The sequence below is a fragment of the Coregonus lavaretus genome, assembly GCF_964263955.1.
Source record: "Coregonus lavaretus genome assembly, chromosome: 12".
Taxonomy (NCBI): domain Eukaryota; kingdom Metazoa; phylum Chordata; class Actinopteri; order Salmoniformes; family Salmonidae; genus Coregonus; species Coregonus lavaretus.
In genome coordinates, this window is record NC_139999.1 from 8,734,259 (window position 1) to 8,747,905 (window position 13,647).

Below are 13,647 nucleotides of genomic sequence, written 5' to 3' on the forward strand. Positions count from 1 at the left end.
AATATTATTTATTCTGGCACATTGAAAGGGGATTAGGTTGGGGATTAGGTGTGAGCATGCTGGTCCTCTCCCTTGCTGGGCTGGTCCCAAATGGCACCCTCTCTCTCTCTCTCTCTCTCTCTCTCTCTCTCTCTCAAAGTAGTTCACTATGTATGGAATAGGGTGCCAATTGGGATGCATCACTGGGTTCACCCACTTCTGTGTTCACATCCAAAAACCTGACCTATTTAGTTCAATCCATGTGTTCACAGACAGAAACCTGACCTGTTCAGTTCTTCAATCCATGTGTTCACAGACAGAAACCTGACCTGTTCAGTTCTTCAATCCATGTGTTCACAGACAAAAACCTGATCTGCCGGCTCCCACATACCGCACAAATCCTGGTATGCACAAGCCTGAGACACTGTGTAGACAACCAGGGTACTACTACAACTCAACGGTCTTAACACCTGCTGATTCGAAAGATGCAACATGGGAAAAGGAAAGCCGGTCGCCACGTCTGTCATCATGGCTTTTGACTGAATGTTGAAATGTAGATGTTTAGAATATTAACTGAGCTTAGCCAGTGAAACATTCCTATGTCTCAATCAAAAACAACATCTAAAAGTGTATGAATGGCAGAGGTTGATGAGAACACTCAAACAGTTCCTTTATAGTTCCTTTCTGTCATCAAGTGACATAGTCATAAAGCACATGGGTGAGAGAGAACAGAACATAAAAAAATACTAAGAACTGGAACAAATGGAACTGTGAAGAAGAAGAATCAGAACTACCAGGCAGTAGCTGGAATTCATGAAGGTTCCGGCAATACAAGCCACAAAGAGACAGCAGCATTCCAACACCTTGATGATGTTTGCTCTCCTAAAGACCATGAATGGGAGGACAAAGATGTGACAAAACATTACAAGTACCAGAGGCCACCAGTGTCTGACCCTGAGGACTGACCCTGCTGGTAGACAGAAAGACACACACAGTAAATCACAGACAACTGGGGAAACTTGAGTCATCAGCTACAGTAGAATAAGAAGTAGGTTCCTACAGTTGGCCATTTTAACTCTTAGTGACCTCATATGAGCCCATTCTGACATCCCTCTGGTCGATATGTAAGAGATTGAATATACAAATGACAATATTGGAAAAATAATGTCTTGGCAATGCTTTCCTGAATTGACAAATGAAGCTATGTCTATGTGGGTGTAGGATAAAGGTTGCATAATTAGAAACTGAGTTAAAAGATAGGCTACAGTTGGTCACTGCTACTGACCATACACTACAATGCCATGCAAATAAGATTATTACTCAGCTTCAGATTTACATCATGTCGGGATAAGGATAAAAGTTAATGATTAAGAACCTGTTGACAGTATATTTAGCCTACGTTGTAGTCTACAGTGTATCCCATAATGTATCCTACGAAATATAACAAATAAATCATAACATGTTTGTAGTTGGTGTTGACTGCATTTATGGAAATTATGGCAAGTCTGATTGGTTGAGTTTGAGCTATCTAAATAAAGAGTTATAATAGAAAGACATCTTACCCTGAAACGTCTTTGTTTCCATCGCTTGTTTGCATGTGATTAGAGTTCTTCCACTGTAATGTATTCCAAAAAAACTAAAACGTTTTTAGAACGAGGAAACAAGTAATCTATAATCGTCTCTCGTCATTCATAGACTGTCAACTCAAAACAGTCCCGATTAAAAAAGAAGAAACTACTTTTTCCGCTTATAATAAAACAGGTCGTCAATGACAAACGTTCACTTTGAATCACCAATATTTACATACATAACGCATCGCCTAGCTTTGTTTTTAACCATCAAGTTTTTACACTTCTTTTTTCTGTGGCTACTGTTGTTTCACGGATTGATGCCTCACGGAACACAGACTATGGTCAACTGTGGAGTTGTATATCGCCGCTCTAAACACCGCCCATAAACAGTGTATGGGTTTGTGTGTGTGTGTTTGACCGAAGTGGTTATTTTTTTACAGTGAGATAATACAGTACCGTGCACACCACGGGAAATGACATTCGTAACTATCCTACAGGAAGTGTAGTCATCGGTGGGATTTCTAATCCGCTCTTTACACTGATTTTCTCTTTTGAATAGTAAATTATATTCACCACTGGAAGCTAATCTACACCATCTAAAAAAGGAAGATTAATAACGGATAATACACTTTCCATATTGCTACTGAATTTAAGCGTGACTGTCAGTCCTAATGAAAGCCATGTTTATAATAGGCAAACATGTGACTTCATTTGTATGTTGGGGGAAATATGACTATGTAAAGCTTTTACAAAGGTTTAATTCTATCCCAATACATATGACACCACATCTGACAGTTACTGAAACGTGGAATGATAGGCTACATTGTATCATAACTACCGGTGTGTATCTTGACCTGGACTTTTGATTTACTGCACACGTGCAAGTGCACTTGGCTCAGAGCTACAATAACCTCCGCAGAGTCCCAGCCTTAACAAAGCGAAAATCCATCTTAACTCCTCCTCCACATTTACTGAATTGGTTGAACAGTGCAGAGGAAAGAACCTCCAGCGACAGTTTTTTTCATCTCTTAAAGACCAGTATGTAGGGCAGGGATCATCAACTAGATTCAGCCACGGGACGATTTCTTCTTGAGCGGATGGTCGGGGAACCGGAAGATAATTACAAATAATATGTAGACTGCAAATTGACCGCAAGAAGCCCAAACATATCTAATATTTGACTAAAACAATCATTTCAAACCTTGCTGACATTTGTATACGATCACGTCTCTCTCAAAGAAAAAGTAAATACAATAATAAATATATATATTTGAATCTAGGATCTTTTGTCTTGCCCATTCACCCTCTGAATGGCACACATACACAATCCATGTCACAATTGTCTCCAGGCTTGAAAATCCTTCTTTAACCTGTCTCCTCCCCTTCACCTACACTAATTGAAGTGGATTTAACAAGTGACATCAATAAGGGATCATAGCTTTAAGGTGGATCCACCTGGCCAGTATGTCATGGAAAGAGCAGGTGTTCCTAATGTTTTGTACACTCAGTGTACTATATACACTACCGGTCAAAAGTTTTAGAACACCTACTCATGAAAGAACTCACATGGAATCATGTAGTAACCAAGAAGTGTTAAACAATTCAAAATATATGTTATATTTGAGATTCTTCAAAGTAGCCACCCTTTGCCTTGATGACAGCTTTGCACACTCTTGGCATTCTCTCAAACAGCTTCATGAGGTGGTCACCTGGAATGCATTTCAACTAACAGGTGTGCCTTCTTAAAAGTTAATTTGTGGAATTTCTTTCCCTCTTAATGCGTTTGAGCCAATCAGTTGTGTTGTGACAAGGTAGGGGGGTATACAGAAGATAGCCCTATTTGGTAAAAGACCAAGTCCATATTATGGCAAGAACAGCTCAAATAAGCAAAGAGAAACAACAGTCCATCATTACTTTAAGACATGATGGTCAGTCAATCCGGAACATTTCAAGAACTTTGAAGGTTTCTTCAAGTGCAGTCGCAAAAACCATCATTCACTATGATGAAACTGGCTCTCATGAGGACCGCCACAGGAATGGAAGACCCAGAGTTACCTCTGCTGCAGAGGATAAGTTCATTAGAGTTACCAGCCTCAGAAATTGCAGCCCAAATAAATGCTTCACAGAGTTCAAGTAACAGACACATCTCAACATCAACTGTTCAGAGGAGACTGTGTGAATCAGGCCTTCATGGTCAAATTCCCCTGTAGCTCAGTTGGTAGAGCATGGCGCTTGCAACGCCAGGGTTGTGGGTTCGTTTCCCACGGGGGGCCAGTATGAAAATGTATGCACTCACTAACTGTAAGTCGCTCTGGATAAGAGTGTCTGCTAAATGACTAAAATGTAAATGTTAAATGAATTGCTGCAACAAAAAAACACTACTAAAGGACACCAATAATAAGAAGAGACCTGCTTGGGCCAAGAAACACGAGCAATGGACATTAGACCGGTGGAAATATGTCCTTTGGTCTGGAGTCCAAATTTGTGAGATTTTTGGTTCCAACCGTCGGGTCTTTGTGAGACATGGTGTGGGTGAACGGATCTCTGCATGTGTATTTCCGACCGTAAAGCATGGAGGAGGAGGTGTTATGGTGTGGCGGTGCTTTGCTGGTGACACTGTCTGTGATTTATTTTGAATTCAAGGCACACTTAACCAGTATGGCTGCCACATCATTCTACAGTGATATGCTGGTAAACCTGGTTGAGAGAATGCCAAGAGTGTGCAAAGCTGTCATCAAGGCAAAGGGTGGCTATTTGAAGAATCTCAAATATAAAATATATTTTGATTTGTTTAACACTTTTTTGTTTACTACATTATTCCATATGTGATATTTCATAGTTTTGATGTCTTCACTATTATTCTACAATGTAGAAAATAGTAAAAATAAAGAAAAACCCTTGAATGAGTAGGTGTGTCCAAACTTTTGACTGGTAGAGTATATTGCTCAGAAAACTTGGGGGGCCAAATAAAACCACCCACGTGCCGCCAGTTGGGGAACCCTGATTTAGGGGATCTAGTTTCAGGCGTTTCTTTAACGCCTGCTACGTTAGGTTATATGTACAGTACAGGGAAATCAGTTGCTCACTCAATTGGTCTATCACTTCAAATACCACTTAAACTGGGAAGATATCAAATATACATCACTGTTTCCAAATAAAGGGTGTAAATGATATTGCAACAGATTGTGTTCTTGCAGTGACATGTTTAGTTTTTGAGCAGGAAAAAACATTTAGTTTCGTGGTTGTACGAGGCTAGAATAAAAGTATTCAATAATAAAAAAGTAAATAAAAAAATGTTTATTTCATTTTATGCTTATTTCCTACATTAGAGTACTATAAAACAGTACACAGTATATAATGTAGAAAAAAACAAATAATCTAAAAACTATACAAAACTGGAATAAAACAGATGTTTTTTTTTTTTTTTTTTTACTTTTGCATATTTACAAAGTTCTGTAAAATTGACTGGCACTGAAAACATTGTTGGATCATACAGTGCATTCGGAAAGTATTCAGACTCCTCGACTTTTTCCACTTTTTGTTACGTTACAGACTTATTCTAAAATTGATTAAATTGTTATTTTCTCTCATCAATCTACACACTACCCCATAATGATAAAAAAGCAAAAACAGTTTTTTTGAAATGTTTCCAAATGTATAAAAAAAAATATATATATATATATATATCACATTTACATAAGTATTCTGACCCTTTACTCAGTACTTTGTTGATGCACCTTTGGCAGCGATTACAGCCTCGAGTCTTCTTGGGTATCACGCTACAAGCTTGGCACACCTTTATTTGGGGGAGTTCCTCCCATTCTTCTCTGCATATCCTCTCAAGCTCTGTCAGGTTGGATGGGGAGCGTCGCTGCACAGCTATTTTCAGGTCTCTCCAGAGATGTTCTATCAGGTTCGATCGGTGCTGCAGAGATGGTTGTCCTTCTGGAAAGTTCTCCCATCTCCACAGAGGAACGCTGGAGCTCTGTCAGAGTGACCATCAGGTTCTTGGTCACCTCCCTGACCAAGGCCCTTCCCCCCCGATTGCTCAGTTTGGCCGGGCGGCCAGCTCTAGGAAGAGTCTTGGTGGTTCCAAACTTCTTCCATTTAAGAATGATGGAGGCCACTGTGGTCTTTGGGACCTTCAATACTGCAGACATTTTTTGGTACACTTCCCCAGATCTGTGCCTCAACACAATCCTGTCTCGGAGCTCTATGGACAATTCCTTTGACCTCATGGCTTGGTTTTTGCTCTGACATGCACTGTCAACTGTGGGACCTTATATAGACAGGTGTGTGTCTTTCCACATCATGTCCAATCAATTGAATTTACCACAGGTGGACTCCAATCAAGTTGTGGAAACATGTCCTCACTACATGTTCGTCGTCAAACCCACTGGCTCCAGGCCATCTATAAATCACTGCTAGGCAAATCCCCGCCTTATCTTAGCTCATTGGTCACCATAGCAGCACCCACCCGTAGTCTGCGCTCCAGCAGGTATATCTCTCTGGTCATTCCCAAAGCCAACACCTCCTTTGGCCGCCATTCCTTCCAGTTCTCTGCTGCCAATGACTGGAACGAATTGCAAAAATCTCTGAAGCTGGAGACTCTTATCTCCCTCAATAACTTTAAGCATCAGTTGTCAGAGCACCTTACCGATCACTGCACCTGTACACAGCCCATCTGAAATTAGCCCACCCAACTACCTCATCCCTATATTGTTATTTATTTTGCTCTTTTGCACCCCAGTATCTCTATTTGCACATAATCTCTTGCACATCTAGCATTCCAGTGTTAATACTATTGTAATTATTCTGCACTATAGCCTATTTATTGCCTTACCTCCATAACTTGCACACACTGTATATATATTTTCTGTTGTATTTCTGACTTTATGTTTTTTTTTACCCCATATGTAACTCTGTGTTGTTTTTATTGCACTACTTTGCTTTATCTTGGCCAGGTCGCAGTTGTAAATGAGAACCTGTTCTCAACTGGCTTACCTGGTTAAATAAAGGTGAAATTAAAAAATTAAAAAAATAAACATCTCAAGGATGAGCAATGGAAACAGGATGCACCTGAGCTCAATTTCGAGTCTCATAGCAAACGGTCTGAATACTTATGTAAATAAGGTATTTCTGTTTTTGATTTTTAATTAATTTGCTAAAATTTCTAAAAACCTGTTTTCACTTTGCCATCATGGGGTATTATGTGTAGATTGATGAGGAAAACAATGTATTTAATTAATTTTAGAATAAGGCTGTAACGTTAACAAAATGTGGAAAAAGTCAAGGGGTCTGAATACTTTCCAAATGCACTGTACACTGAAGACCCCATAAGGCTGGGTTACATTTTTCAAAAAAAGTTTCAAATATAGGCATTTAGTTTATGAAATGAGATTGCTCCTAAAATGACACCCCTGTCCACTCCTCTGAGTGAGACAAAAAAAAATCAGAACTGCTGGTGTCAAATTTATGATAAAAGAGTGTGGGTACTCCCAGGGCTGTTGCGGTGACCGTATTACCGCCACACCGGCTGTCGCAAGTCAAATTCCACATGACTGTATAGTCACGGTAATTAGGCTTCTCCAAGCTCTGATGCTGCTGATGGTCATTAGTAGCCTACCAAACTTGCTAACTGCCTGGTACTCAGCACTCTATTGTCCCTGTAATCACTCGGACATCAATGCAAATGTGATATAAAAATCGAATCAAACACTTAATGAGAGCCCATGAGCTCCTGTTGCGCAACATTTCTATGCAATTGCGAGAGAAAACAGTGATGGCCTCTATTAAAAAGAGGAGGATCCCATCAGCTTTCTATAGGCTAGGCCTACTATATTTATTTCTCAACATTCCAAATATTAATCACATTGCTTTTGTTTACAACAGGAGTATAGCCTACCTGGCTGGCATGAAAATGAACCACGGGAAGCGCGTCCTCCATTCGCTATTTAAGTGCATAGATGACATGTATTTTTTCTCCTGCCCCTGTTTCGAGACAGGTGATGATAATGGTCCATTCTAAATCAAAACAAATTTCACACATATATTATTTAGTATATGTAAAGACAAGATTAATTCAAGAATAGTCTGATGGGTAACAATATTAGACTATCACTAATATTGCAAGAAACAATCCCTTTTTTGTGTGATTTTTTCTAATCATAGTCGCACACCTCATGTAGCCTAGCCCATAGGCCTATATGTTTTGATAAGGTTTGTATCACAACTAAAGTGGCCAAATAACTTCTTAAAATTAAGCACATTAATCCGCTTTACAAGGAGTGTAGAGCCTAACTGGCATACATAAGCAGCACGTGAGTTTCAAGTTTGGGGAAGATCATTTTCACCATAAAAATGCACCTTTATCATAAAAGCATTACATGCATAATCGCATTTGCGGTCACTTTTGAGAATGGTGTTTTACCGCTAATGGAACATTCGCGCTTATAGCCTACTGCCGTGTGCGCATTGCTGCACTGATAATGTGAAGAAATAACCTAATAGTTTATCACATTTTAAGCTAAATGTTCTGATCTGTTGCGTCAGCCTTATTGTGTAAAAACGTTTTTGGGATGCTAGTGGTTATATTAATTTGGGATCATTCGCATCCCACAACTGTCCCAGACTATGTTTGGAATATTTATTTATCGCACAGAATAGAATAGGTCAACTTTTGCACTATGGGGGATAGTAGATTGACATAGACTAGTGCTTTTGCTGTTCGTTAGGCCAACTCATCTTGTTGGCTGATGTAAAGTAAATGTGGGCAGTTCTTCCAATATCCTCAATATGCACCTCGGAATTAGATAAGGACACACACAGTTGTGTCCCCGAAGTGTCTGTCTTCACTTGTAGCCTGTGAGGAAAAACCTGATCACTTGATGGAGAGCCATGTGAGTGAGAGGTGCTTCGGGGCGCGCAGCACTCAGGGAGAAGGGCACAACGGGTACTGGCCGCAAAAGGCAAGGCATTTTTGAGGGTGCGTTTAGGCCACACAAAGGGGATGCCCCCGGGAAATTCAAGGCATTATCAAGTGATTGTCAAATTGTGAATGAGAGACTGAAGAAGTGTCTACAGCCTGCGCAAAAAAAACTAAGCAGAGCACATGCCTTTCAAACTACTTTTTTGCAGCCTTACAATGTATTAAAAATCAAAACATATAGCCCAACATTTGTAGAACAACTAAAGTTACATTAATAACTCTAAATTAAGCATATAGGAGTACCTATTTGTTTGTCAACCACTCAACACTGAATAGTCACATGTGTGCACCCCTCAAATCGTTCAGAGAAAATATCCTTTCTATTTTATTCAGCTTTGTTCAATTGCATTCTTCATACTATAAAATAATATAAAACCAAATCTTGTCTGCTAAATGAACTAGTGTAGCCCACAGCCATATGGCATAGCCAGAGTATGTTATTCTGTTCTTCTAGACGACATTTTCTTCACATCATGTTTCTTTAGACCTGTCTAAAATAAATAATGGATTTATTGTGAAGGTGTAGGCTATATTACATGGATTTATTAGAATTTTTAAAATGTCGACATTCCAAAGGTCTGCATCAGTGGCTTGTAGGCAATGTTAATTAATGGTCAATTACCGTGAGAACGACAGTTATTTGCTTGGCAATCACCGACTGACGAAATGTCATAACCGCCACAGCCCTAGGTACTCACAACTTATCTGATCTCTTACACAAGAGTTGTCAAACCTTTTCTATTAGTAAAACAAATTGGTGTGAAAACTACATTAAAAAAATAAGTAAAAGTGTTTTGACACACAATTTCAGCACCTTGTATCCTTAAAATGTTATTTCATAATTGACAATAAATTAAAATGAAGTAACAAACAAAAGTTCTCTCACTCAAAAGAGCATGGTCATCACCACTGGCTCACGGAATTGTCCCAGTTAGAAACACACTACATCTAGTGTTGAAGTCGCAGATTATTTGTTCAAGCCCAGCAATAACACAACCTGATTCAAGTAATCAAGGGTTGATGATTATTAGAGGAGTTGAAGCAGGTGTGTTAGTGAACTGGTAACCTGGTATGGGGCATTTTAAAGGGAAGTCTAAAATAAACACCTTTAGACCACTAACAATTACAGGACAGCGCTGCAAAACAACATAAAACCATTTGGTTAAATAACGCCTTGTCTTCTCACAATTTAGAACGTTCACAAAACTCTCTGTGTTCTAAAACAGTGACATCATCATTTTTCAGTGTTCTATCAGCCACAAGTCCACAGAGATTCCGAAGGGGATGACATCACTGGTATCCATGGGCTTGGTTACTGTACACTGTCCATTTGGGATCATCCAATGTGTAGATAGCTAGTACTACTCAGGGTTAGGGTCTGTATCAAGGCAGTGTCACTGAAGGCAGTAAAGTGTCTTTATGCGTGTCCAGGTAATGTAAAGTTGTTGTTACGTTCACTACAAGGGAGGAACAGGAACAGGAGGGAGCCCCAGTCCTTCAGACTGCTTAAGATGGTGGTGGTGGAGCTCAGCTTTACAGATGGTTGACATGGCGCAGCGCAGAGAGCTGACAGCAGGGGGCTCCTCATCACCTGGAGACACACAAGATGAAGAGATATTCAGCAACTTTTGGAGGCACAACAAACATATTTCAACACAAATTACGTGACGTTAGCAACAGGCCATGGCCAGATGTAAAATACAGTGTAGTTTTAGCACAGCTGTTTCAACCAATCAAGGGCTTGATGATTAGTTGAACATGTTGATTCAGATGTGCTAGTGGTGAAACAGAGAAAGGGGTGGGAATTAGTGACTTTTTTCAATTTCCACCCCTGAATACTCCCAGTCGGTATTAGATAGAACGTCACGGCCCCCACCCGCCTGTGGGGAAAACAACCTTTTTCAAACCCTTTTTTTGTTGTCTGCTTGTTTCAGTCAATTACAAAACTACATTTAAGAAAAGTACAACACGTCTAAAGATTACTTTTCAACATTGCCTGCTCCCGAATGTTCTCACTACATAATATTGTAGGGCTTACCCCTTTTCATGACAGTGCTAGAAGCCACGTTAGTGAGTGAGGCTCCATTTCCCTACATGGGAGCGTTGCAAACCGTAGGTCGGGATTTTTGACCTAGTTACTTATAATATAAAATAATAAAATGCCATTTAGCAGACGCTTTTATCCAAAGCGACTTACAGTCATGCGTGCATACATTTTTTTTTTTTTTTTTTTGAGTATGGGTGGTCCCGGGGATCGAACCCACTACCTTGGCGTTACAAGCGCCGTGCTCTACCAGCTGAGCTACAGAGGACCATTGAACAACAAAACAGCTTTTCAGCATGTTTTGTTTTTTATTTTACAATGGGGGTCAATGGGAAAGAATGTTTGTTTTCCCCAATTTGTGGGTGTGGTCGAAGGGAATTGCTTCTTATGAATATGGACACAGTGTATAAAACAATTCTGTGAAACGACCAGGAGTCCCTCAGGAGTGGATTGCGAAACTCTGGTATGATGTCAGTCTGACTCATCTGACTGAATAATCTCCGATTCAAATTAGATGACTCATTGTCAATCTGACCCATGGTTAATTATCAGTCCTGTTGTATTTGAATGTGAAAATGTCATACAACATAATTTAGGAATTTTTAGGCAATGGGCTTTAAATCTGACTCATTCGCAATCTGATTTATGATTCATGACCACATATGGAAATTATGGTTCATGACTACTTGTATGTGAAAATGTCATACAACATACTTTTAGGCATTTTTAGTCATTGGTCTCTTACCCAGTCCGGAAGAAGATGATTCGCTTTCGGCCAGAGAGGAGGAGTCAGCCTGGTCAGGTGACAGGCCCTCCATGAGGGGGATGGACAACTCAGAGGAAGGCACTGACGAATCATAGATCCCCGAATCCCTGGGCATTTCGGGAGGACTGGCCGAGCCGTCCCCAGCCTGGAGCGGGACCACAGGCCTCAGAGACCTCAGACCCAGAGGACCCATACCAGATGAGGCCCCCGACAGCCCCCCGATCTCCCCCTGAGAGAGGCTGGAGCTGGGCCCAGGCCCCACAGGTCCGTCCAGGGAGCAGTGGGCCAGACCGAGGTTGGGGGGGGGAGACGTGAGTAGCACATTCCTCTTCAGAGTACCCTCACTTTCTGATGGCAACTTAAACAGAACCTCGTTGAGCACCAGCCCAGAGTCAAACTTCTCCATGTGAGGTGATGATGATGATGATGAAGATGCTCCAGCAGCATCACGCTGCTTCGGAGGCGGGGCTGGGGGGGCGGGCATCAGCTGCCTCTCGAACCAATCAGGCTCCAGTGAAATGTGCTGGTGCATGTTACAGATGGCTACGTATAGAGACCGCCCTGACTTGCTCCTGAAGTAGTTCCTCTTGCTGATGTTGAGCGGCTGCGATTCGCGCTCCGGTAAACTGAGCTGTCGGGAGTGGAGGCGGCTGAACATCTGAGGGAGCTGGTCCATGAGCTTGAACTTCGGAGCCAGGCTCAGGACGGTCGGGACGTCGCTCTCGTGGGAGTAGTCGAAGTAGACGGCCATGAAGCGAGACAGGTCCTGGTCTTTCTGGCACCCCTCGCGAAGCTTCTCTGCGATCATTGCCACGGCGACGATGAAGAGCTCTGCTCCGTTGGCTGCTGCCGCTGCTGCTCCACCATCTGCACCAAGAGAAACCCAGTGGACATAAAGTCAGTGGCTTTGTGTTATCCTTACATTTTGGTCATTTAGCAGAAGATCCAAAGCATTGTTGGGGGTAACGCGTTATATATAACGTGTTAAGAGTATTCAGATGACTATTTTGTGGTAATGAGTAACCTAACACATTAGTTTGTCAATTTAAGTAATCAGTTACTTTGTTACTTTTACAATATTATTTCCCTTTTTCTTTGTTGACGCATATTTAAAATGAAACCCCCCCCCCCGGCTACGTCTGTTGCGCTCTTCACGTTTCTGCATGAACATTGTGGCGGGTAGTTGGCATGGTAGCTGGCATGGTAGCTGGTAGATAGCTAGCGAGATGGCAGAGACAATAGCCTTTATCGTGGAAGTATTCGCATTACTTTGAATTGGTAGAGAAAAAGTACAGATGTTACTTGACTGACGATACTTGCAGGATTCACGCGCAAACACAGGATCATCGGGTTCAGGTGAGTGCCCCATTTACTGTCTGGTAATGAAGCAAACAACTTAGTTAGGTGATCAAGTTATGCTCAATTGATAAGAACAGACATTTCTCCAGCTCCTTCTTCACGATAAATATAAAGAAAAGGACAATTACACAAATAGTTTTAGATCTCTCTGGCCAGTTCATATATGTGTAAAACAGATTGGTAGCCAGTTGTATTTGAGCTCTCTTTTTACTGGGCCAGTTGGTTTGCATATGTATTTACTCATGTGTAAATAATTCAACAAAATCATTTATATTAAGTATTGTAAAGGAGATATTACATCTGTCATTAGTCCTTGAGTTGGTATAGCCCAGAGTTATAGATTAGGCTACGGGCAGTAAGCTATAATGCAAGCCATTCAAAGGTAGGGTGCGCCCTCTACTGGGCATAAGAATGAATGACCAACACGAGCAAGGCATCTTCAGAGGGTTTTCTGTGTTTGGTAACGCAAAAGTAATGTAACAAGTTACAATGTTCCTTACTATGGAAAGTAACAAATTACTTTTAAAAGTAACGTTCCCCAACACTGATCCTGAGCGATTTACAGTCAGTGCATTTAACTAGGGTAGGTAAAACAGGTAGCGGCAGGTAGCCTAGCGGTTAAGAGCGGTTAAGAGCAAATCCCTGAGGGGCAAGGTGAAAAAGTCTTGAGCAAGGCAGTTAACCCCCAACAACATCAACAACTGCTCCCCGGGCGCCGATGACGTGGACATCGATTAAGGCAGCCCCCAGCACCTCTCTGATTCAGAGGGGTTGGGTTAAATGCCGAAGACACATTTCGGTTGAATGCATTCAGTTGAGCAACTGACCAGGTATCCCCTTTCCCTAAAACATCCAAAACGTGCAATGAAATGTATGAACTGGCTGTATATATATTTTTTAAAACTGAAATGAATTCAATCAATTAAATTAAACCAATCAA

At 41.0% G+C, this 13,647-nt stretch overlaps 2 protein-coding genes across 2 annotated transcripts in view; both read right to left on the bottom strand.

Moving 5' to 3' along the window:
• The window catches only part of LOC311139050 (rho guanine nucleotide exchange factor 3-like), a 93,137-nt gene extending 91,254 nt beyond the window's left edge, over positions 1 to 1,883 (bottom strand). The window contains exon 1 of the mRNA XM_084173897.1: positions 1,542 to 1,883. Within this exon, the coding sequence (XP_084030023.1) occupies positions 1,542 to 1,576 (35 nt within the window). The 5' untranslated portion in view covers positions 1,577 to 1,883. The remainder of the gene's footprint in view (positions 1 to 1,541) is intronic.
• Positions 1,884 to 8,841: 6,958 nt separating this feature from the next.
• The window catches only part of LOC311138679 (interleukin-17 receptor D-like), a gene marked incomplete at its 5' end in the record, with an annotated part of 70,680 nt that continues 65,874 nt past the window's right edge, over positions 8,842 to 13,647 (bottom strand). Inside the window, 2 exons of the mRNA XM_084173467.1 lie at positions 8,842 to 10,129; positions 11,328 to 12,215. Coding sequence (XP_084029593.1) covers positions 9,996 to 10,129; positions 11,328 to 12,215 — 1,022 coding nt within the window. The 3' untranslated portion in view covers positions 8,842 to 9,995. The remainder of the gene's footprint in view (positions 10,130 to 11,327; positions 12,216 to 13,647) is intronic.